General features: G+C 38.6%; 3 protein-coding genes across 11 annotated transcripts in view; all 3 read left to right on the forward strand.

The window, feature by feature from the left end:
* The window catches only part of arhgef1 (Rho guanine nucleotide exchange factor (GEF) 1), a 51105-nt gene extending 37338 nt beyond the window's left edge, over nucleotides 1-13767 (forward strand). Inside the window, exons 14-32 of one of the 3 annotated variants that reach the window (XM_058052989.2) lie at nucleotides 148-159; nucleotides 459-614; nucleotides 724-914; nucleotides 989-1135; nucleotides 1212-1294; nucleotides 2380-2505; nucleotides 2577-2691; nucleotides 2804-2904; nucleotides 3064-3138; nucleotides 3218-3293; nucleotides 4296-4463; nucleotides 4548-4635; nucleotides 6680-6787; nucleotides 6889-6941; nucleotides 7060-7203; nucleotides 7274-7387; nucleotides 9176-9348; nucleotides 9679-9787; nucleotides 10563-13767. In XM_058052989.2, the coding sequence (XP_057908972.2) occupies nucleotides 148-159; nucleotides 459-614; nucleotides 724-914; nucleotides 989-1135; nucleotides 1212-1294; nucleotides 2380-2505; nucleotides 2577-2691; nucleotides 2804-2904; nucleotides 3064-3138; nucleotides 3218-3293; nucleotides 4296-4463; nucleotides 4548-4635; nucleotides 6680-6787; nucleotides 6889-6941; nucleotides 7060-7203; nucleotides 7274-7387; nucleotides 9176-9348; nucleotides 9679-9753 (2005 nt within the window). In that variant the 3' untranslated portion in view covers nucleotides 9754-9787; nucleotides 10563-13767. The remainder of the gene's footprint in view (nucleotides 1-147; nucleotides 160-458; nucleotides 615-723; nucleotides 915-988; nucleotides 1136-1211; nucleotides 1295-2379; nucleotides 2506-2576; nucleotides 2692-2803; nucleotides 2905-3063; nucleotides 3139-3217; nucleotides 3294-4295; nucleotides 4464-4547; nucleotides 4636-6679; nucleotides 6788-6888; nucleotides 6942-7059; nucleotides 7204-7273; nucleotides 7388-9175; nucleotides 9349-9678; nucleotides 9788-10562) is intronic. The other 2 variants (XM_058052993.2, XM_058052992.2) reach the window with 2 other exon arrangements.
* Nucleotides 13768-14680: 913 nt separating this feature from the next.
* Nucleotides 14681-21391, forward strand: cd79a (CD79a molecule, immunoglobulin-associated alpha). Its single transcript, XM_058053537.2, has 5 exons — nucleotides 14681-14968; nucleotides 16946-17266; nucleotides 19101-19216; nucleotides 20386-20448; nucleotides 20966-21391. The coding sequence occupies exons 1-5, from the start codon at nucleotides 14890-14892 to the stop codon at nucleotides 21086-21088; spliced, it is 702 nt and encodes a 233-aa protein (XP_057909520.2). The 5' UTR covers nucleotides 14681-14889; the 3' UTR covers nucleotides 21089-21391.
* Nucleotides 21392-21559: 168 nt separating this feature from the next.
* Nucleotides 21560-25013, forward strand: part of lipeb (lipase, hormone-sensitive b) — a 32305-nt gene continuing 28851 nt past the window's right edge. For 2 of the 7 annotated variants that reach the window (XM_058053230.2, XM_058053232.2), the window contains exons 1-2: nucleotides 21561-21720; nucleotides 22062-22092. In XM_058053230.2, the coding sequence (XP_057909213.2) occupies nucleotides 21630-21720; nucleotides 22062-22092 (122 nt within the window). In that variant the 5' untranslated portion in view covers nucleotides 21561-21629. Of the gene's footprint in view, nucleotides 21721-22061; nucleotides 22093-25013 lie in introns of all 7 variants that reach the window. The other 5 variants (XM_058053234.2, XM_058053235.2, XM_058053231.2 and 2 more) reach the window with 4 other exon arrangements.

Genomic DNA, 25013 nt, shown 5'->3' on the forward strand with positions numbered 1-25013 from the left:
ATGTTTTGTGCATCAATGGCATGTGCAGTTCCATGTTCTGCCAGCAGCAAGTTGTTTCGGCCGTGTTTGCGCTGCATCTGTCGAGTGTCAGCTGTCGGAAGTGTAGCTGAGATTGTGTAATGTTGTGGTGTTCCCGTGTTTCCACAGACGGAAGACAAGGTGGGTCTTGGCGCCTTGGCTGGGTCGTGGACACGCTGCAGGCACACAACACATGCACACGCGCGCACACACACACACACACACACACACAGTCTGATGAGTAGACAAACTACAGTGTGTAGAATGTGGTATAATAAGGATGCATGCATGTTATTTCTCTGTCATTTCTGTTTCTTCTGTCAAATTAATGACTTTCTTTCCGTTCTTGACTTTCTTTTATGCACTTTTTCCATGTTCTTCCTCTTCCTGTCTCGTCCATTTTTTCCATTTTGTCCACCTGCGTCCCCTTGCACCCACAGTAAGAAGGTAACACGTAGCGCGAGCGCTCGCATGGATCGACACCCTTCCCGCCGTCGCGGCTCATCCCGGGCCAAACAGTCCCGCTCTCGTAGCGACGTTGACCTGCAACCGCCTTCCACCATGACACCCATAGCGGCGGTGTTCAACCCCCATTCGTAAGATGCACAGCAGGGGCAGACATGAAGCTGAAGGTCCACTAGAAAGGTGTCGAGATGGTCAAAGATTGCTTATTTACCAAACACCCCGCTTTCCGTGTTGCCTCAGCAATGAAGGACCCGTTCAAGTTCCTGAGGGCTCTGGCTCCTCCCCTGCTAGCCCCGCCCCTCAGCCCGAGGAGATGGAGCCACGCCTCTTGGAGTTTGAGCAGGACCCGCCTAACTGGAGGGAGCTGGCCTCCCCAGAAGCTCTGTCCAGCCTCAGTAAGAAGGAAACAAAGAGGCAGGAGGTCATCAATGGTGAGGAGGATTGCAAATTTATAGTTTGTTTGTGTTTATAAGCTTATTTATTTTTATTTTTTTCCACCCCTCAGAGTTATTTGCCACAGAGCATGCCCACGTGCGAATGCTAAGTGTCCTTCAGATGATCTTCTCCAAGCCTTTAGAGAGAGAGGAGCTGCTGACTGCCACAGAGCTGGCCGCCATCTTCCCCAACCTGGATGAGATCATTGAAATGCACTGTGAGTGTATCTCGAGTAATAAATATGTAATTTCTTTGAACATATCAATAAATCTTATTTTTTATCCTTTGCCTAGATCACTTCTACGAGAACCTGAAGAAACTGCGTCTGGAGGACAACTTTATCGTCAAGTCCATCAGCACTACAGTACTCAACCGAGTGAGCCATTACAGTCTTCTTCTTTACTGCTCTTTGGTCAACCTTGATTTTTAAAATATTATTTTTACATGCATTTATTAGTTCCCTCATGCTAAAGTATGTTTGCATTCTGTTCACGCATAAATCACGCACTTGGCAAGCAATTTGTGACCAAAAATGGTGGGAATTGGCACAAAATTACCACGTTTATGCATAAGTTTTTTACACCTCATCAAGCACTATTTCCATATAGTACCGTATTATTACCACCAGCAGTGAAGCAGTCCATTATTTGGTCCCGCTCTGTCTCACTTTGCAAGGGACCTACAAGATTTTGAGCTCCAGAGAAGAAGCTCACGCAAAAAAGAAAAGTAGGCCTATATTTTCTCACCGCTGCAGGTAGAGAATGTGCAAAGAGCAAGAAGGAGGCAATAAACTTGGAAAAAAAAGGGTGCACAGACAGTGTGGGATACGGAATTGATGACTAGAAGACATCACTAATAAACAGAAAATTCCAAGAGGCTACAGAAGAATTCTACCCTGCTCAATTCAATAATTGCTTAATTCAACACTATGGAAGCAAAAGTTATGCTAGAATAATAGAAAAAAATCTGACAAAGTATCGATTCATCCATTAATTCATTCATTTTCTACTGCTTATCCGAGAGTCGCAAGGGTGCTGGAGCCTATCCTTGCTGTCTTCGGGCGAGAGGCGGGGTACACCCTGGACTGGTCGCCAGCCAATCACAGGGCACATATAGACAAACAACCATTCACACTCACATTCATACCTATGGACAATTTGGAGTCGCCAATTAACCTAGCATGTTTTTGGAATGTGGGTGGAAACCGGAGTATCCGGAGAAAACCCACGCATGCACGGGCAGATCATGCAAACTCCACACAGAGATGGCCGAGGGTGGAATTGAACTCGGGTCTCCGAGCTGTGTGGCCTGCGCGCTAACCACTTGGTCGCCGTGCAGCCTTATTGTATTGATGTATTGATCCAGAATTTATAGTGTAATGCCCATCCTTTGTGAACGGTATAATAAACTAATGGAGGTTGTTGACATGGTTGCTGACTTGTGTGTTTGTGTGTGTTGCAGTTTGAGGGCACAGAAGGTGAATGGTTCCAGAAACTGACAGCCCGCTTCTGCAGTCACCAATCGTGGGCCCTGGACCAGATCAAGAGCCGGCAAAAGAAAGAACCTCGCTTTAACTCTTTCATCCAGGTACAAGGCACACTTAAAGATAGGGGCCAAAGACGTAGTCACATGGTTCCTAAACCGTGCTTTCATGGCAGGAAGCGGAGAGCAAGCCTCAGTGCCGGAGGCTTCAGCTGAAGGACATCATTCCCTTCGAGATGCAGAGACTCACAAAGTATCCACTGCTGCTGGAGAACATTGCTAAAAACACTGGTGTGTGTGACCCCACTCTGTTTAGTCTACTTGATTCAGGAGGTTCTTCAAATGCCACAGAACCACAATTTTTGCACTATTATTAAAGATTGTTTATTGTTCTGCATCACAGAGGATCCGAATGAGAAGGAGCGAATCCATCAGAGTGCAGAGTGCTGCAGAAAGATCCTTAACCATGTCAACGAGGAGGTCAAAGTGATGGAGAACCTTCTGGTGAGAAATTTGAATTACTCAGCTGCCACTCACCTGAAGTCAGCTGGGATAGGCTCCAGCAAAAAAAAAAACCCTGGGATCCTAGTGAGGATAAGTGACATAGAAGATGGATGGATATGCTTTTGTACTTAACTTCTTCTTCCTTTTCTTCTTGTGCAGATTCTGAAGGACTACCAGCGTAGACTAGACACATCAGGACTCAAGCCCAGTAATGAGCTTTATACGGAATATAAGGTAGTCCGCTTATGCTTACTCAATGTTTATTCTCTTATAAGAGATATTTCATTCATTGTCCTCCATTTGTCTTTTCTAGAACATCGACCTGACTCAGAAGAAGATGCTGTATGAAGGTCCTCTGACTTGGAAGGTCACCAAGGAGAAGGCTTTTGGTAAATGCGTACATTACAGATTAGTACTAGCTTACTAGCTGAGTTGTTTATGTTCTAACACAGTAAATAGTAGGATGGATACACACAGTTAGGGGGATTATGGGAAAAATGAAGTGAGCTGGGATAGGCTCCAGCAATACCCCTGCCACCCTAAATCAAATCAAATCAATCATCTTTATTTGTAGAGCACTTTTCCTGCAACACAAAGTGCTTTCATTCATTCATTTTCTACCGCTTTTTTCCTCATGTGGTGTCTTCGGGCGAGAGGCAGGGTACACCCTGGACTGGTCGCCAGCCAATCACAGGGCACATATAGACAAACAACCATTCACACTCACATTCATACCTATGGACAATTTGGAGTCGCCAATTAACCTAGCATGTTTTTGGAATGTGGGAGGAAACCGGAGTATGCATGCACAGGGGAGAACATGCAAACTCCACACAGAGATGGCCCAGGGTGGAATCGAACCCTGGTCCTCCTAGCTGTGAGGTCTACACGCTAACCACTCGACCGCCGTACCGCCCCACAAAGTGCTTTACAGGATTAAAAACAATGACCACAATTAAAAAGAAAAACAATTACAAAGAAAGCCCCTCCCTTTCACCCTCCATACTAGACACACACACCCACGCACACACACAATCACACACAGTAGGGACACATGGCATGGCACTGAGGATCAAGGAAACGCCACCTTTGGGGTCGTCCACACTGGAGGATAAGTGGCATAGAAAATAAATGGATGGATTTCTATTAAAACTTTGTTGAGGGGGGGCAATAGGTCATTACATTTTATTGCAAAGACGGGAATCCCTCCAAACCCCCTTGAATCATTCTCCATTAACCAGGAAGTAACCTGTCAGCAACAACTAGATGGACAATCAATAGCACAAACAGCACAAATACAATGATCAATTATCTATCTAGCTATGAGAACTTAGTTATACAGTATATGCTTGTATGGTCATATGATTATAATATTGCTGCGTCCCATCCAGAGGTCCAGTGTGTCCTGCTGGGAGACCTGCTGGTTCTCCTGCAGAGGCAGGATGACAAGATGGTCCTGAAGTGTCAGAGCAAGAGCAACATCGCAATCCAGGAGGGTAAACAGATGCTTAGCCCCATCATCAAGCTGGACTCTGTTTTCTTACGCGAAGTGGCTACAGGTTAGCAACACACACACACACACACACACATACGGGATCACAGTGTTGCATCCAAATCACGCTTTCATGCATGTTGCTTTACAGATCGAAAAGCCTTTTACGTGATATTCACCTGGGACAGCGGTGCTCAGATCTATGAGCTTGTCGCCCAGTCTGTTGGCGAGAGGAAATTGTGAGTGTGTGAAACTATTTCTTGCATAGGAAATGATAGAGACACAACCAGTCAGTTCCAGGGTCAAACTGTCACCATCATAAAACCTTTTGGTAACTGTGCAGACAAATAATATAGTATTTTATCAAGAAGATATATCCTCCTGGTCCTCTTGTTATTCAGGAATAAATCATTTGAATGGACCCTTTATTGTCCATGCACTCTTTTGCACAAATGTGACCTTACTTTAATGTTACTGCAAAAAATACACTCATAATAGATAGATACTATATGACCTTAGAATACAATGACTTGGATGAATGACAATATTCACAGGCATAATAGATAGATTCCTGGATACTTGATATCTGTTTATGTAATAATAGTAATAATAGTAGCCATTAGGGGTGTGTATTGGCGATACGATCACAATACTGTTAACAAGGCGATATTTTTTTTGTTTTTCTTGTAGTTAAAGATTAATTCCTGTAAAAACTGAATTACACCAGCATTATGCACTTACTAAACACGTTTTTATTCGATTAGAACAGTATGTTATGCTGTATCACAAACTTTTCTCTGTAAAAACTTAAAGTGTAGCATTTGGATAAATAAAGCTTTAACATACAGCTTTAAATTTACAAAAAAAAACATAAAAAACAAATAAATTAAATTATGTCTCAAGATCTTGCTCAAATGTTCACATTCTATTTGCTGGATACTTGATATCTGTTTATGTAATAATAGTAATAATAGTAGCCATTAGGGGTGTGTATTGGCAATACGATATATCACGATACTGTTAACAAGGCGATATTTTTTTTGTTTTTCTTGTAGTTAAAGATTAATTCCGGTAAAAACTGAATTACACCAGCAATATGCACTTACTAAACACATTTTTATTCGATTAGAACAGTATGTTATGCTGTATCACAAACTTTTCTCTGTAAAAACTTAAAGTGTAGCATTTGGATAAATAAAGTTTTAACATCTAGCTTTAAATTTACACAAAAAAAAAACATAAAAAACAAATAAATTAAATTATATCTCAAGATCCTGCTCAAATGTTCACATTCTATTAGTTGTGAAAAAATACAAAGTATACAGTCCCTTACTTATCCACCATCAGAACAGTATTTTTGTGGAACAAAGTAACTAACATCAGTAAAAAAGTCCTTTTAGGATGCTTGAAATAACCATTATTTAACAAAATAGTGATATCAATTTGAAAAACAAAATACCTGCAATATCACAGTACTACTTTTGTAGTATACAAAAGGACCTAGCAGCAGGTCCTCATGGTGTCTCGCTAAGTGGACTCGAAGATTTGTCGTCTTTCCCGCATACTTCATTCGGGCATGACACAATTTACAATTTCTGCCATGTTGAACTGTGTTTATGTGTGAGGATGTTTCACTCGTGAATCTCGTTCAATGTCCTTTGCCTAATTGACTACGTAAGTGCTGCGACCTAACGATCGGAGGTTTCAATTAAAATCAGAAATGAACCTTTGCCGTGTCTGCACTTGAATAAATACCATATACAGTCTATGATAAATGCCTAAAAATATCAATATCATACTTTTTAATATTGATACAGTATCGTGGAGGCAGCACGGCGGTCGAGTGGTTAGCGCGCAGACCTCACAGCTAGGAGAACAGGGTTCAATTCCACCCTCGGCCATCTCTGTGTGGAATTTGCATGTTCTCCCTGTGCATGCGTGGGTTTTCTCCGGGTACTCCGGTTTCCTCCCACATTCCAAAAACATGCTAGGTTAATTGGTGACTCCAAATTGTGCATAGGTATGAATGTGAGTGTGAATGGTTGTTTGTCTATATGTGCCCTGTGATTGGCTGGCGACCAGTCCAGGGTGTACCCTGCCTCTTGCCTGAAGACAACTGGGATAGGCTCCAGTACCCCCCGCGACCCTCGTGAGGAAAAAGCGGTAGAAAATGAATGAATGAATGAATGAAAAAAAAAACAATATTTTCTTACACCCCTAGTAGCCATTGAGACAGACATTAGACAAATACATTATATAAGTGTGTGTGTGTCTTTTTAACAGGTGGACTAATGTGATCAAGTCCGCAGTGGATGATCTGAAGAAGAGCGGCGCACCCATGAGGCTGACGCTGCCTCCTGGAAGCGGAGGCGCTCCATTCAGTCATTCAGGGTAAGTGTACCCATGTGTGTATGTGTGTGTGTGTGTGTGTGTGTGTGTGTGTGTCCATCCATCACTCATCTGAAAGTGGCCCTTTCTCTCTCTTTTGTCAGTCTGACAGCTCCCTTGAGCCCCACAGAGAACGGAGGTTTGAAAAATAGCGGCGGTGAGACAGCGTTTTTTATCAGCTTGACACTTCACGCTGACAATTGGCATTGTTGTCGTTTTTTTTTTTTGTTTTGGTTCGATCCTCCCATTTTTTTATTTTTTTTTTGCGCCTGCAGATCGAGATAAGGACAGCTTGACAGATGAGAAATCGTCCGATCCGCGTCACTCCCTGATCGACTTCCTGTCGGACAAAGGCTTCGATTTGCTGGGCCACTCCAACAGCGATCAGGAGAAGGTGGCTGGAAACGCTTTGGATGAAGGTGAGAAAGCGTTTTCCTTGTGATAGTTTGTTTTCTTTAACATCATTACGGAACGTTTCTCATCTGTTAGTCACGATGCTGAAAAGGCTGCTGGTCGGGAGCATCAGTCTGTCCGAGGACTCTCAGCCAGATGAAGAGAATGGAGATGAGCCCAGTTTGGAGATGGATAGCTGTCAATCAACAGGTATTTGTTTTGTTTTTTTCTGAGCTAAATGTATTAAAAATATGATAAATGCTGTTTAATTATGCTGCATTCAATTGTTTTTACATACTATATATTGTATATAGTTACTGTACTATATATTTCATTGTTATTAAGTTGTTATCACACAACTTTCATGAATTGTTTGCCATATTGGTGTCTTTCTGGTTATTCATTCATTTTCTACCGCTTTTTCCTCACGAGGGTCGCGGGGTGTGCTGGAGCCTATCCCAGCTGTCTTTGGGCGAGAGGCGGGGTACACCCTGGACTGGTCGCCAGCCAATCACAGGGCACATATAGACAAACAACCATTCACACTCACATTCATACCTATGGACAATTTGGAGTCGCCAATTAACCTAGCATGTTTTTGGAATGTGGGAGGAAACCGGAGTACCTGGAGAAAACCCACGCATGCACGGGGAGAACATGCAAACTCCACACAGAGATGGCCGAGGGTGGGATTGAACCCTGATCTCCTAGCTGTGAGGTTTGCGCGCTAATCACTGGCCCGCCATGCCGCCTCTCTTTCTGGTTAATTAATATTGAAATTATGGTATGTGACTTAAGTGGAGTTAACTGGAGATAGGTATGAATGTGAGTGTGAATGGTTGTTTATCTTTATGTGCCCTGTGATTGGCTGGTGACCAGTCCAGGGTGTACCCCGCCTCTTACCTGAAATCAGCAATGATAGGCTCCAGCATACCCTTGCACCCACCGTTTGAGGACAAGTGGCAAAAACTACATGCAATAATTTTTTATTGACATTACATATCATGGCTGCACAGTAGTGAGTGGTTACTGCGCAGGCCTCACAGCTAGGAGACCCGAGTTCAATTCCACCCTCGGCCATCTCTGTGTGGAGTTTGTATGTTCTCGCCGTGCACGTGTGGGTTTTCTCCAGGTACTCCGGTTTCCTCCCACATTCCAAAAACATGCTAGGTTAATTGGCGACTCCAAATTGAATGTGAGTGTGAATGGTTGTTTGTCTATATGTGCCCTGTGATTGGCTGGCGACCAGTCCAGGGTGTACCCCGCCTCTCGCCTGAAGACAACTGGGATAGGCTCCAGCGCCCCTGTGACCCTTGTGAGGATAAGCAGTAGATATAGATGTGTGAAGATATTAGATATAATGCTATCTTGGCTGTAATTAAATAATAATTTGACTTTATTGAGGTATTTTTATATCATTACAATCTTCCCTCGTTTATAGTGGTTAATTCCAGACCTAACCACGATAAATGAGATTCCATGATATTGGATTCAATGTTAAAAAAAATGGAATATCGTTTGAGTTGTCTTAACCTGTTCATGACTCACTAAATACATGGACACTGTGGACATGCAATAACACTCCTACAGTCACCTTTACACTGTTTTGATTTCTTTGTACGTTGCAATGGGCATTGAGACAGCCGCCAGCTAGGAAGCTAGCGAGCTAACCAGTTAGCCTCAAATTACTTTCTTCGAAACCTAAGAAGCCAAAAATGTACCACTTCCACAGTGAATGGGAGATTAACTTTTTTTCATTTTGTCATGTTGGACATGCCATGGCTGACTTCATGCAGTGTTAAGGTAAGGTTTCAGTGCTGCCACCTAGTGACTTGAAGGGGCACAGAATACATTTTTTTTATTCAGTTGTGTTTAAAGACATAACACTTTCTCCCAAAAAATCCGATTTTTACTACATGTCTAATGTTGGTGCTACTTAAAATGTGTTTCTACTACTACTTTCTACTACTCAAGCTAATGGACTATTCCTGTCCACAGAAGAAGGTCAGACCACAGAGCAAGGCCTGGAGGAGGAGAAGGAAGGTGGCGGAGTGAGGACAGACGAGGACAGCCTCACCTCTGATAGCGCCCAGCTAGTGTTGTCCCACGAGAGGATGGCGGAAGTGTGCCGAAGGCTCCTCAGTCTGGAGGAGCAAATAAAGAGACTCCAGGTAAGGTCAGGTGGCCGTTTAGGATTTCTGACTGGAGATATCTTAAGTAAGGAGCAGGATTTGGACATATAAGAGCAGAGGGGCAGGAAAGAAAGAAGAGGCTGGAAGGACATTTAACACACACACACACACACACATACACACACACATACAATACTGTTATTACTGCTGAAGATTGCCTTGTGAAATTGTCTGAAAATGGCTATTATGTCAGCTTCTGGCCATGGGATGTCAAGAGAAGTGTCAAGGGGAGACAAAGAGGATATAAGAGGGTGCATTGTGTGTGTGTGTGTGTGTATAGCCTCTAAAGGTACTATTAATATGTTGCAGACAGTAGAAGAGGAGCACCACAGGCTGCAGGAAGCCCTGTCCAAGTTCTCGCTAGAAGGCGGCAACTTTGCCTGAGGCGCCCGCTATCATGCCACCTGCTGGCCACTAGGTGAGAGCAAGCGTGGCACATAGAATATTTCAAACATTTTCAAGGGGTGTCTATTTTATTATTTTATTATTTTATTATTTTATTATTTTATTATTTTATTATTTTATTATTGTATTATTTTATTATTTTATTATTTTATTATTTTATTATTTTATTATTTTATTATTTTATTATTTTATTATTATTTTTATTAAGCGCGCAGACCTCACAGCTAGGAGACCAGGGTTCAATTCCACCCTCGGCCATCTCTGTGTGGAGTTTGCATGTTCTCCCCGTGCATACGTGGGTTTTCTCCGGGTACTCCGGTTTCCTCCCACATTCCAAAAACATGCTAGGTTAATTGGCGACTCCAAATTGTCCATAGGTATGAATGTGAGTGTGAATGGTTGTTTGTCTATATGTGCCCTGTGATTGGCTGGCGACCAGTCCAGGGTGTACCCCGCCTCTCGCCCGAAAGACAGCTGGGATAGGCTCTAGCACCCTCCGCGGCCCTCATGAGGAAAAAGCGGTATAAAATGAATGAATGAATGATTTTATGATTTTATGATTTTATTATTTTATTATTTTATGATTTTATTATTTTATTATTTTATTATTTTATTATTTTATTATTTTATTATTTTATTATTTTATTATTTTATTATTTTATTATTTTATTATTTTATTATTTTATTATTATTATTATTATTATTATTATTATTATATTATATAACTATATTATTGTTGACTTTTCACTATACAATCTTCTCCTGTTCTCCTATTGAAACCTTTCAAGGTGCTGGTTTGGAGTGCTTTCCAGGAACTCACCCATCAAAAGAACACGCTGTAGAGGAAAATTGTGTTTGCGGCCAGTGCAGTGGTTCACTGATGGAACGTGGGATTTGTGTGTGTGTGTGTGTGTGTGTGTGCACGTATGCTTGTTTAGAGACAGGATAACAAAGAAGAAAAAAAGCGAGTGGGATGTTTGTTTTTTTTCTTGCAGAGAGGTGCCAAAAAAAAAAAAAAAGCAATGCTCTGCAAGACATGCTGCCTTCATAAGATCGTTGTAGTCGTTGTAAGACACATATGCACAGCACTATTGCCAAAAAGTACAAGAAAGTGTTGGAAAGCCAATGTAAAATGATTTAACTTCCTGCTGTTATTTCTATGCCAAAATTACAACAGAATTGCACTTTTTTTTGTTGTTAAAAACACACTTTTACTCGATTCTTCAGTTTTTTTTAGGGCTACCGTGCATATGTGTATTACAAGGTTGTTTTTTTTTTTATTATTGTAATAATGAGATCACACGGAAAACATTTATAAATAGTCGCAGAAAAAGCTGTTAATAATGGAGACTTATTGTTTGTATTTACTGTTATTTATTCATTTTTTTGGGTTTGCCCCTCCCCCCCGCCCTTCCCAGTATAGCGGCCTCCTTGGAAGCACTGGGCCCCCACTGAGAGACGAAGGCTAACATAGAACGTGAAGCGAGCGAGCAGCAGCAGACATGAACGTAGTGAGATGGCGTGATGTAGATTGTTAGATTAAATGTGGAATTTGTGAGAGTAGGTAACTAACAAATAAGGACAAACTCAAAAGACGTATAAAAACACTGGAGGGGGCCCAGTTGCTACGCTAGTTGACGTGGATGCTAGTGGGCCTTAGACATAGTTCATTAGGCCTTTATTTTTACCCCGCAATCACATGTATGACAATATAATCTCTTTAAAACATGGCCGTGCATGCAGGACCAAAAACCTCATTAATGAAGCTTTATTTTTATTATTCTTTTTGTTATTATTGCTATGTACGCCGTGCCTGCTACAAACTACAAAACAAGTACTTGACTAGTCTAAAAAAAAAAACAAAACAAAAAAAACATGTTAGTTAATTTTACCCTGAATGTTCAGAACTCCTGCTTCCATATCTGTGTCATTTAAAAACAAACCTTGTGTTCTTTTTGGAGAATTGAGACTGACTCAACAGCGCCTCTGCTGGTTGTAACCAAGCAGTGCACTCCCTCTTGACTCTAGGGCTTTAATACACAAGTTATTAACAAAACAATCAATTCCACACTTTGGATTACTTGACTAGTCTAAAAAAAAAATACCCATGTTAGTTAATTTTACCCCGAAGGTTCAGAACTCCTGCTTCCATGTCTGTGTCATTTAAAAACAAACCTTGTGTTTTTTTTTTCTTTTGCGATTTGAGACTTACTCAACAGCGCCTCCGCTGGTTGCAACCAAGCGGTGCACTCCCTCTTGACTCATTAAGTCATTAACAATCAATTCCACACTTTGGATTATTATGAATAAAAAAATAATAATAATAATAAATCACCACACTTCTTTTGATTAAATGATTTGATTAAAAGGTGATTAATTTTTATTTTTGTGGCGAACTAACAAAAAGGCCCTTTGTCACTATCAGTACTTCATCAGTACCAAATAATTAATTTTTGGTGCCAATCTAGGTGTTGGTAAAAACGCACTGGAGGACATGCTAGCATACATTTAATACAGATAATCTCAAAGTTGTATCATCAGTAAACAAATTATCAAAGACTTATGGACAATTAAAGTAATTGTCTCCTTGTAAAGACAAAGGCGGCCATGTTTTTCAACCAGCCTTGCTCAAATTTCTCACACATGTGCCTGTTAGTCCGCTAAAATTGTGTACCAAATTCCATAGCGATTCGACTCAACATCTGAACGTCACAGTCGGCGTTAACATCATCGAATTGTGTCAGAAATTTAAAAGTCGAAGCCACTTATTGTATTGGACAACAACGCCACCTAGTGGCAACACGGTAAGATATTTTGATCAATATTCAGGCCTGGAAAACAAATCAAATATTCAGTCAAATATTACCTAAAAAGATACCACAAATAACAAATAAAAGCATTGGTCGTCTTGGGTAGAGCCCCCTCGTCAGTATCAGTACTTCATCAGTACCTAATGATTCAGTTTTTGGTGCCGCTGTAAGTGTTGGTCAAAATGCACTGGAGGACATGCTCGCATAGAACACAGTAGGAGGTTTGATTAATATTCAGGCCTGGAAAAACAAGTCAAATATTCATTCAAATATTTCCTAAAAAGATACCACAGCACCCTCGTCAGTATCAGTACTTCATCAGTACCTAATGATTCAAATATTTCCTAAAAAGATACCACAAATAACAAATAAAAGCATTGGTTATCTTCGGTAGAGGGCGTTTTTATTTGGTTGTACGTACATTATGTTAAACAAGTTGGAATAAAGGTGGACTTTATGCGTGGTTTTTATGCCTTTTATTTGATTTCCAGTACCGCTCACTAGTATAATACTACTTTTTCCCTAATAACAGATACTGTATGTTCAGCACTTTGAGGGTTTATGGGTAGAAAGACTGAGCAAGACTTTTATTTTACAAATTTAGACATGCACGTCCAGTCCAGGGTGTACCTCACCTATTGTCCGAAGTCAGCTGGGATAGGCTCCATCATAGAAAATAGATGGATGGACGGATACAATTGCAAAAAAAACCTCAATGCATTTAAAGAAGTATTGGACTTCTTGCTCCGTCTCTCGTCCAGTTGATGTGTCCATGATGCAAATGTACAGAACACACGATTACCGCGAGTTTGGTGCCTTGCTTTGCTCCTTCAGTTAAATATTCTATAGGGGGTCGTCTAGTCGATGGGAAAAATGAGATATGCCTTCTAATGTGACAAACAATGACTTCTAAGTGGCTTCCATTAGAATTTAGTCAGGAGCTTCCTTGTATTCTCTTTCAAAACAAGACACTGCTTCTTTGTCCTATGAGGCTTTCTATAGCTATCTACTAGCAAATGAATATGCAAGCAAGAAATATTATGTGTATTTTGGGTTGTGATTTATTGAGGCTGATCAATGATGTGTACTTAAGGAAAAAAAAAAAGAATGTGGTACGTTGTGTGTTTTTTTTAGCTCCTTTTTTTTTTAAATAAATTGGGGAAATAAGTACATCTGTTTTGCCATTTTACACCAAAGGTCCTCGGCAGGGAAATATTTGTTTTGTTTCATAAATTGTGTTGTAGTTGTGCCTCATTTGCAAGTGCAAAAAGAAGTATTTCATTTCATTAAATCTTATATTCATTCAAATTAAATACATACTTTTAGCTAATTTTGCTATATTTCAATCAATTTTAATTTAATATTAATTATAAGTATTACTATTACAATCTTTAATTATATTTGTGTGATTATTTTTAATAGTAGTCATCACTGTTGGGAAAAAATATATAACTTATTCATATTTTTTGCTATATTTTTAATCAATTTTATTTATGTATAAGATTAATATTAATTATAAAAACTATTATTACAATCTAATTATATTTGTATGATTATTTTTAATAATAAATTGTATTGATGTACAGTATGAATATTAATTATAATTATTATTATTCCAATCTAATTATATTTTAATGATTATTTTTAATAGTTATAACTTAACTGTTGGGAAAATATATATATATAACCTATTTATATATTTTGCTATATTTTTAATCAATTTTATTTATGTATAATATTAATTATAAAAACTATTATTACAATTAATTATATTTGAATAATTATTTTTAATATTAGTCATAACTGTTGGGAAAAAATATATAACTTCTTTATATATTTTTGCTATATTTTTAATAAATTTTATTTATGTATAATATTAATATTAATTATAAAAACTATTATTACAATCCTTAATTATATTTTAATAATTATTTTTAATATTAGTCATAACTGTTGGGAAAAAATATATAACTTATTTATATATTTTTGCTATATTTTTATTCAATTTTATTTATGTACAATATTAATATTAATTATAAGAATTATTATTACAACACATTTTTATGATGATTTTTAATAGTAGTCATAACTTTTATTATGCCATGTTACCTTTTTGCTAACATACTTGAGTTCTGTGATGTTATGCTGCTTTGTTGTTATTGTAAAAATGATATTTCCATTGTTAGATGAACGTTTTCTTTTATGCAAATGCAACAAAGCCACTGAAGCATGAATCCTGACAGTGAACAACAAGACATAGTTGTGTCACAACACCGCGCACAGCAACAACGTTTAATCATTTTGTATGAAAATAATCTTTTTAGGAGGATATTTCATACACAAGATGGCAACAATTCATATTTTTATTATTTGCAGCATGGCCGGTAAGTCATCTTTTATTTATTCTTGATATTAATAATAATAGTTTAACCATGTAGATTGCAATGAAACAATAACAATGTGTGTTTATTTTTGTTGGTTTACCATTGTCATATGTATGTATTGTTGTTTTTAAAGTGCCAAATGTGGCCCGCAGGACACTAGTTTGAGGCCCCCGCCTTGATATGAAAGTTTAATGTTAGTGCGGCCCGCGCAAGTTTGATATGGATGCTGTATGGTATCATGTACCCAGAAAAAATTATTACGTTTGATTAATGTTCATGTTAAAGGTTAAATAACTGTTAATAGTTATCCTCCCTATCCGTGTGGAAGTGGTAAGTTTTTGGCTATTTAAGTTTAAAGGAAATAACTTGGAGGCTACCGTTTAGGTCGCTAGCTCTCTAGTTTGCGAGTTAGCATGTGTCTCAAGACCCTGCAGTTGCGCAATATGTTGTAAATAAAAAAAGTGTTTTGTCACGTCTACAGGGCTCTAATAATGCTTTGTTCATTTAAAAAATAATAATAATTTGTCGACCCACCAACTATATGTGGTTTCTTACGTTTTTATTATTTGCCATTTTATTATTATTATTATATTTATTTATTTATTACTGATGGATTGATTTTCTTTATTCTTGATTTGTTTATTTATTTTTCATCTTATTTTGTGTAGAAAAATAAAAAGTAAGATATTTGAGAACAGTGGAATGTTTTATCAGAGCTCTTCTTGTAGAAAATTGGAACCAAAGTGAAGTTTTTTAAAAAATGTTGTTTTTAATAAATGCGTTTTTTGTTTTTTTTTTGAAAACCTGATGCGGCCCAGTCTCACCCAGACCTGAGCTCCAGTGGCCCCCAAGTAAATTGACTTTGAGACCCCTGTTATAAGGTTAATTTAAAGACAGTTACCATATCATTACCATATCATTACAAAGAGCTTTTTAGTGGCCTGTACTCTTACACAACAAATGTATTGAACTATATTGAAAAAAGCATGCAATGAAAATGAAACTAAAATGCATGGTGTAGTGCAACTTATAGAATCATATTTTTACAGTACCTGTACTATTATTTTTAAAAAATCATTTATTTCATTCTAAGATTTTTTCCTACTTGTTCAGAGTGAGGCCGGCACGGTGGTCTAGTGGTTAGCGCGCAGACCTCACAGCTAGGAGACCAGGGTTCAATTCCACTCTCTGTGTGGAGTTTGCATGTTCTCCCCGTGCATGCGTGGGTTTTCTCCGGGTACTCCGGTTTCCTCCCACATTCCAAAAACATGCTAGGTTAATTGGCCCGAAAGACAGCTGGGATAGGCTCCAGCACCCCTGCAACCCTCTTGAGGAAAAGCGGTAGAAAATGAATGAATAAATGAGGTCTCCTCCTATTTTGTGTGGAAGTGGTAACTTTTTGGCTTTTTATTCCGTCTTTCCCCACCCTCGGCCATCTCTGTGTGGAGTCTGCATCTTCTCCCCGTGCATGCGTGGGTTTTCTCCGGGTACTCCGGTTTCCTCCCACATTCCAAAAACATGCTAGGTTAATTGGCGACTCCAAATTGTCCATAGGTATGAATGTGAGTGTGAATGGTTGTTTGTCTATATGTGCCCTGTGATTGGCTGGCGACCAGTCCAGGGTGTACCCCCGCCTCTCGCCCGAAGACAGCTGGGATAGGCTCCAGCACGGAGCGGTAGAAAATGAATGAATGAATTAATTTATTTAATTATTTATTTTTATTTTATTTTATTTTATTTTATTTTATTTTATTTTATTTTATTATTGTTATTGTTATTGTTATTATTGTTATTAATATTAATATTAATATTAATATTAATATTAATATTAATATTAATATTAATATTAATATTAATATTAATATTATTGTTATTAACATTATTTCATCAATCATTTTATTTCATTATTTCATTCTAAGATTTTTTCGTACTTGTTCAGAGTGAATAAATAAATAACATAGCGTGCTTCCTGTGTAGTAGCCTTTGCTAGCGCGGAGGTGACCTTGGAGGTGGACAGGCCTTGGCTGAGGGTGCAGCTCTTCCACACGGCCTTCCTGGACTGCTGCTACAGAACCGACAAGCCCTCCATCCAAGCCACCTGGCACAGGCATGACAGCACCAGGGGCCCCCATCCAGTGAACATGTCAGACGCGGTGATGGCGGGGGACAGAATCCGCTACGGCATCACCTGCGGCACACTGACACTGACCTCGGTGCAGATAAACGACAGCGGGCTCTACCGCTGTTGGCTCAACGGCACCGGCATCTTCACTCACGGCACCTACCTGCAAGTGTATGGTAAGCTAGCACGCAAAAACAAAACAAGTCTAAGCGGCGCTAATGCCTCGTAAGACATAAATCCTGTTAAAGTCACACTATGGAGGAGTAATGGTGGCAGCTTGTTCAACTAATGTGTTGTTGTCCACACTCTAAAAAGTAATTCAGAGTATCTGTTGACACCACTTGATTTTATACATGAATACAATGTAAAAAAAATGTAAATAATTGATTTAGATAAACTTTCTAAGTTGCTAACTTTATTTTTTTTTAAGTTATGTTCAAATAATAATGTTGGCTATTACATGAACTTAATTTAGAATGTCATATACACTCAAATTTTATTGTTGGTAAGCTTAAAACAAAATTCAAGTTGCAATGACTTAATAAAATTAGCTTGGTAACATAATAGAGGTCGAGTGGTTAGCACGCAGACCTCGCAGCTAGGAGACCAGGGTTCAGTTCCACCCTCGACACATCTGTGGAGTGAGGAAAAGCAGTAGAAAATGAATGAATGAATGAGGTCTCCTCCTAATTTGTGTGGAAGTGGTAACTTTTTGGCTTTTTATTTTGTCTTTCCCCACCCTCGGCCATCTCCGGGTACTCCGGTTTCCTCCCACATTCCAAAAACATGCTAGGTTAATTAGCGACTCCAAATTGTCCATAGGTATGAATGTGAGTGTGAATGGTTGTTTGTCTATATGTGCCCTGTGATTGGCTGGCGACCAGTCCAGGGTGTACCCCGCCTCTCGCTGGGATAGGCTCCAGCACACCCCGCGACCCTCGTGAGGAAAAGCGGTAGAAAATGAATGAATGAATGAGGTCTCCTCCTAATTTGTGTGGAAGTGGTAACTTTTTGGCTTTTTATTTTGTCTTTCCCCACCCTCGGCCATCTCTGTGTGGAGTTTGCACGTTCTCCCCGTGCATGCGTGAGTTTTCTCCGGGTACTCCGGTTTCCTCCTATATTCCAAAAACATGCTAGGTTAATTAGCGACTCCAAATTGTCCATAGGTATGAATGTGAGTGTGAATGGTTGTTTGTCTATATGTACCCTGTGATTGGCTGGCGACCAGTCCAGGGTGTGCCCCGCCTCTCACCCGAAGACAGCTGGGATAGGCTCCAGCACCCTCGTGAGGAAAAAGCGGTAGAAAATGAATGAACATAATATATACACACACACATATATATAGTATATATATATTAAGCTACTGCTACTTAAAAAGTTGTGTGCATTGTTATTATAATTAAGTAGACAACAAATTAAAATACTTAAAATACTTAAAAATGATTAAGTCAGTTGACTTAACATATTTCTTTGAGTTACGAACTTAAAAACTTGTCCCCATGACAACAATTATTCAGTAAGCAGTACTTAAAATTAAGCTTTGAGCGAAGAGGAAAAGCTAATTTGTGCAATGCAATATTTTTTGTTGGTTCAAAGCAATTTCAAATGAAGTTGTCATAACTAAGAAAGACTAATGGAAACTGTTGCGTTGATTTTTTTTTTGTTGAGGCGTTAAACGTTTATTTTTTGAGTTCAGACCGATGCGTTCCTTTTCATAGACGGATAAGCACAGGCCGCTCACACAGTGGAATGACTTTTTCTATCCTAATCTAATTAAATGCAGATGTGAAACAAGCAATAAAACTCCAGAAAGGGGGATTATTGCATGCGATAAGCTTTACTTAACTAACAATTGTTCATTCATTGGCTTCACATTGTGGACCTTGTTCTAAATCGTTACATAATCTAACAATCTGGCAACAAATCTCTTAAGTACTAAACGTGTCTCGGAGTGTTGAAACTGAACTTTTACTAATTTTTTTTTTTTTTTTGGATTCATGCATCTGATAGAGCCGCTGGATAAGACAATTAACCTCAGCGAAAAGGCCAAAAATGACATCCTGATTGCAGAAGGAATGTTGCTCTTTCTGTGCATCATTGTGCCTTCGGTCACACTCCTCCTCAAGGTCAGAAGATTGCATTTTTTCTATTTATTTAGTGTGACGTCATGGATAAAATCTATCATTTATCAATATCAGTCAACGTACTCCGGCACAGGGGTTATTTTAGTTGAATGTTTGTTTGTTTGTTTTTTATTATCCCGCAAGCACATTCTAGAACTAATTCATATACATTTTAAAGAATTAGGGAAACACTGAATGTTTTTTTTTCATTTAATGTGATAAGAATAAAATTAATCAATTTTAATTAATTAAAAAATAATTAATTAATTATTAATTACATTAAAATTTAATTTAAGTAATTAATTAATTTTATTATTATTGTTGCTGGTAATGATGATTAAAAAAAATAGAACTATATACAAATAAAAAAATTGCATCACTATAACATTTGTGTTTTAATGAAGTATAAGAAGCAAAATAACAAAATTAAAATATGAATGAAAATGACAGAAAATTGTGTGAATTATTTTTTTTAATTTTTATATTAATATTGACAAAGTGAATTTAAAAAAAAAAATGACTAAATGCATTTTAAATAGAAAAATGTAATAAAAATAAAATGCTATCAAAATGAGTTAATATTTGTGTTTGTAACACAATAACAAACAAAAATATAATGAAATTAATATATAAGTAAAGATAAAACATGTCAATCAAAATAAAATATAAAATACCTGTAGTTTTTTATTTGTATTAGGAAAATTTAAATAGCAATATTGAAAAAAAAATAAGATACATGATGTAAAAATACATGACATTAATACAACTAACTATAATAAATAATATCATAAAATTAAAAAGAAAGGTGAATCTAAATAAATATGACAATGAAAACATATTTATACATTTAGTTGCATTTTTAAGAAAATAAATCAGTAACAATGATAAAAAAATACATACACAGTATATAAAAAGACATGTTTACATAAATGTATGTATTTTTAAAATGATAAGAGATGCTACAAGACAATAACGCGGCTACTTTTCTTTGAGTACAGTACCAGTCGGTCGTTTACACACACTTTCTCATGATGTTGAGGGAATGAGAAAATGTCTGTAAACTTTTGACTGCTAATGCAATGACTGAGTTATTAGCATTAGCTTACCTGCACTGAGATTGCTTTCAGTATGTTTTAAAATAAGAATCTCAAAGTCACTTCTCTCTATGTCAGTCGAAGAAACTCCATGTTCTGCAGAAGACAATGACAAAGAGGGAGGTGGAGAACATCTATCAGGTACTTTTTTATATTATATGTAATGCATGCGCAAAATCCGACTTTTGTGCATAAGCCAAACATGGGTGGAAAAACAAAAAAAAAAAACATATCGAGTCATACCTCAAATTAAAGGTCTTGATGAGGGCTGCCCCGATTTGTAATCATTGTGTCAATACGACATTATCTGAAGTACCAAACACACTATCTTGTTTAGTCTTGGTCTGCAACAGTTTGTTTTTCAACTGTCACGCTCACAAACTGTCACGAAAACATTCGATATTCACTATATACCATATCAGCGCTTTTATCAGATCAAAGATAAAGGTCAAGGGTCAAGCCCAAAGCAATATCAAACATGTCCAACACCCAACCTGCATTTTACATCAGTTTTTATGTGACTTTGTCCAAACTTGATGAGTATGTAGTAGACTTATAATCACTCAGCTGTGTAGCTTTTTGGTGACAACCTGTAACCTGAAGCTTATTACAGTGACAACTTTATTTTGTCTATCTGCTCTTAACTTTTTCTCCTCAGGGCCTCAATCTGGAAGACTGTTGTGCAATGTACGATCAGATCGATCGCTCCAAAGTTGGAGTGGGCCCCTACCAGGATGTGCTCAACAATGTGGATGAGGAAGTCCAGCTGGAGAACCCTTAAATGGAAAGGAAGAGACAAAAACAAGAGGGGATAAGAAAATATGTTTAGTGGTGTGGTTAAAGGAAGTGCCTGCATATCAGGTAGATTCTTTCCTGTACACATATGGCAAGTGTTTTGTACTTTTATTTTAGCAAGTCAGTCTTAGTTAGCAGAAGATCTTTGTTGCCTTCAACAAATGCTTTTTAGTAATCAATGTGTCAATACCAATAACTACCATATGTGTAGCTCCACTCTTATCACAAACTTAACCATCTGTAAATTACGTGAAGAATGGTTAGAACATATGGTTTATAATAAATGAAAGAAAACAACCTTTCTTGATTCATACTGTCCTCTACAGTCATTCATACATTGGGAGTTTACATTGACCATTTACATCTGAAGGCAGTTACTTGTCCAACCCACTCAATATTATGATTGGTTTAAACGGTCTCGACACACGCTCCCATTGGCTGTCGTACCCGGTGTGGGCGGTCCCTGGGCTAAGCTAGCCAGGTACGGTAACTGAGAAACTTGAGAGCATAAACAAGAGTGGACGAACATGGCGTCGAGCAAGAAAGGCGGCGGGAGCGCCAGATTTGACAAAGATGTGAACGGGAGACGCGCGTCCAAACAAAAAGAGGCTCCTGTGGGTGAGTGCGTGTCGCCGGCTTTTTTTTGTCTTTCTGTATGACGTCTACTAGCTTGAACTGTCACAGAAGAGGGGGGGCTCTTCTGTCCAACGCCTCCTTGCTAGCTTGTTGGAGCAGCTAACAACACAGGCAGGATTTAAGCCGTACGGTTAGCCGCTTAGCTCCATACATCAAAACTCGTGTAATGTCAGCCTATTCTCTTACAGGAATGTTTATCTTATTTATTATGTAAGGGAATATCCTCTATGTTAATAACATCCCACCACACAGTTAAGCTGCTAGGTAGAATAGTCACTAAGGACTTTATGCGCACTATTAAACGTTTTTGTCCCTGCTTGCAGCCACCGACACTGACAGGAGTCACCTGAACAGGTACATCATTATTATTATTCTTATTAAGGGAATTAAAAATAGACTTAAGTGTGCGAATGTGTACATTATTGTTAGTCATAGTGATGTTGGTCTGTGGTGACATTTGTGACGTCAAAGCAAGGAGACGGGATGTGCGTCAGTACAGTACACTCAATCATTTCATCCGAGTCCATGTGATAAAGTAGGACTTTTATCCATTTTTATATATCCGACCCAAATGTAAGTCTGAGGCGGGAGTGGCACGTGTGAGTCATTTGTTCCCGGTGGCAGCACAGTGGGATGAGTGGGAATTTGGGTTCCTACATCACAGGAAGAAGGATTGGAGTTCAAGTCAAGGTTCCACAGTCTAAAAGCGTGCACAATGGAGGCTTGCCCGGCTGTTTTGTTCAGAAACATCTTAATAGCTGGAAATGATACTGATAAAAAAACTATTGGTGATTTGAAATAGACATGAGTGTTTAAGGAAGTGGGGCAAGAAAGGGAGATTTGCAGAATCTTGAGTCATGCATTGTGCTGTAGTCAAGTAGTTTAAGTTCTAAAAGTGTAAAAGTAAGTCAATAGCTTAATAGTAGCATTTGTTTATTCATTCATTCATTCATTCATTTTCTACCGCTTATCCTCACGAGTGTCACAGGGGTGCTGGAGCCTATCCCAGCTGTTTTCAGGCACAGTACACAGTACACCCTGGACTGGTCGCCAGCCAATCACAGGGCACATATAGACAAACAACCATTCACATTCACATTCATACCTATGGACAATTTGGAGTCAATTATCCTAGCATGTTTTTGGAATGTGGGAGGAAACCGGAGTACTCGGATAAAACCCACGCATGCACGGGGAGAACATGCAAACTCCACACAGAGATGGCTTTGGGTGGAATTGAACTCGGGTCTCCTAGCTATGAGGCCTGCGTGCTAACCACTTGACCTAACCACTTGACCGCCATTAAATTTATCAACTGTTGCCACCGTTATTTAGGATAAAGAGTATTGAATGCTAATGAATACCAGAAGGATATCATTCCATGCACTGTTAAAAGGAAATCCGGAAGTAGAAGAGATGCTTATTCTTCCAGACTGAGAATATAATAAAGAACAAAGGCCCGCAAGACAACCACAGGGATACAAGTAAGACAAGCTTTTCTCTTTAGTACCGTTACATGTAATTACAGTATTTTATTTGTCCTTTATGTGTTCTCAGTGTACTGTACAGTTCAGTGTGACATGCAAAGGGAGATTAATTACTGTATATGCCTGGTCGGTGGGTGTCTTCTATGGGTGTCACAAGATCTCGCAAGATTAAAATGAGATTTCTTGTTAAGGAAGAAACCGTCTTGTTGCCACTAGGTTTTGGATGATAATAAATTAATACATTAATCACTTAATTAACTCGATCATTTTGCCAGAAAGTTCACTCTGTGCATTGCTTTCAGCAACTTGCTAAGTTTGTACAATAGAACAACGGTATGATCAGAGTGAGCCCTTTTGTCAGTCACACAGTTTTTGTCCTGGTGGTTGGAGACAGTGCCGGTAGATTGCAGAACATGGTAACGTAGAAATTAAATTTGTAGATTGCAATATAGAAATATGTTTTTGTAATGTAAAGTAATGTTAATCTTGTCTTCTGTCAAACTCGTAGACCCAATCTCATGTATCGTCTCTTGACACCTGCAGATCAAGAATGAGTTAAATTCCTTTTCATTGTTATTAATGCCAACTTTCTGTCAGTTGAGCTACACGACAACTTCCGTTATTCCATATTTTTAATGTTCCATGTTTTTCAGTACTTTTGTCCATTGATTCAAAGCTACACTATTGACGATGTGTCCCAAAATTGACATCCTTCCCATGGTCGAGATAAAGTTCCCACGCCACTCTCAATATCCGCGCCTCAAGTAACTACCATCGATTTGACCATCAAGTCCTGTGTATTTACAAATATTAAAGTTAATGTGTTCTCTCTTATGTAAATGCTGCATTAGACCCATCACACAACATTATTTATCACCCATCTGGATGTTCTTGTCTTTGAGGAACGCCACTTAGTGTCTTGACTGTGTTGCTTACTTTAGATTCATAGTCTTTTATTGCGACGTGACGTAAAACTGCTACTTCTGGCTATAAACAAACTGATTTTGTTGTTAATGTTTCTTTCATGAGCCTGACGCCTTTTTGATTTCCACACGCTTTCTCATCATCTAATTGTATTGCATTCCGCTTCTACTTTTTTTGTGTGGATAGTACGTTTGTAACGGTGCCCCGGATGCAACAATGTTAATTTGCCTGTTTTTCTAGTTTTACATGCCCCCCACACCCCCACCTCCCCTCTTTGCAAAGGCATTGCAAAGTTGTATGCAATTGTGTTGTAGGAGTGTGTGTGTGCACACGGCCATTGTTGCGTGTTTCCTGTTGTTCACGTTGGAGTCGTGTGTGCATGTCTGGGACAGGGGTCACTGCTTTTTGTCGTTGTTTGATGCTCTTCGTCTTACCCGTGCAAAACCACCACTTTCTATGGTCATAACGCTTGCAGGGGATCACGTATCTGGAAAGCCTCATACGCTTTTTAGGTGCAGGGAGGTCAAAAGGAAGACTTGGTGGTTATCATGTTGACCCATCTCTAACAAATAGCATGTTGGGATTTTTGTAATTGATTCATGAGGGAGATGTATGTATGAATGTACCGTGTTATGATGCTGTGCAATTATTTACAGTTATATCGTTACACTCTTCAGTGCCATCACTAGTAGCGTTTTGTGGCCATATCACAAAAACACACATGTTAATTCTTTATATCAGGGGTTAACATATAGCATTGTTTTTAAAGTACATTTCGACATCTCTGCATTATGTTTTAGTTGACAAAACAAATATAGTTGAACCACAGTTTTTGCCATTAAGTCATCTGAAAGGTTAGGCGAA

The sequence above is a fragment of the Doryrhamphus excisus genome, linkage group LG5 (genome assembly GCF_037039965.1).
Source record: "Doryrhamphus excisus strain RoL-2023G ecotype Guam linkage group LG5, RoL_Dexc_Guam_v1.1, whole genome shotgun sequence".
Taxonomy (NCBI): Eukaryota; Metazoa; Chordata; class Actinopteri; order Syngnathiformes; family Syngnathidae; genus Doryrhamphus; species Doryrhamphus excisus.

Coding starts and splice junctions, on each gene's coding strand:
- cd79a (XM_058053537.2), top strand. CDS start 14,890: ATGAAAATAATCTTTTTAGGAGGATATTTCATACACAAGATGGCAACA. Junction 14,969..16,945: donor TATTATTTGCAGCATGGCCG/GTAAGTCATCTT, acceptor CTTCCTGTGTAG/TAGCCTTTGCTAGCGCGGAG. Junction 19,217..20,385: donor CGGTCACACTCCTCCTCAAG/GTCAGAAGATTG, acceptor TCTCTATGTCAG/TCGAAGAAACTCCATGTTCT.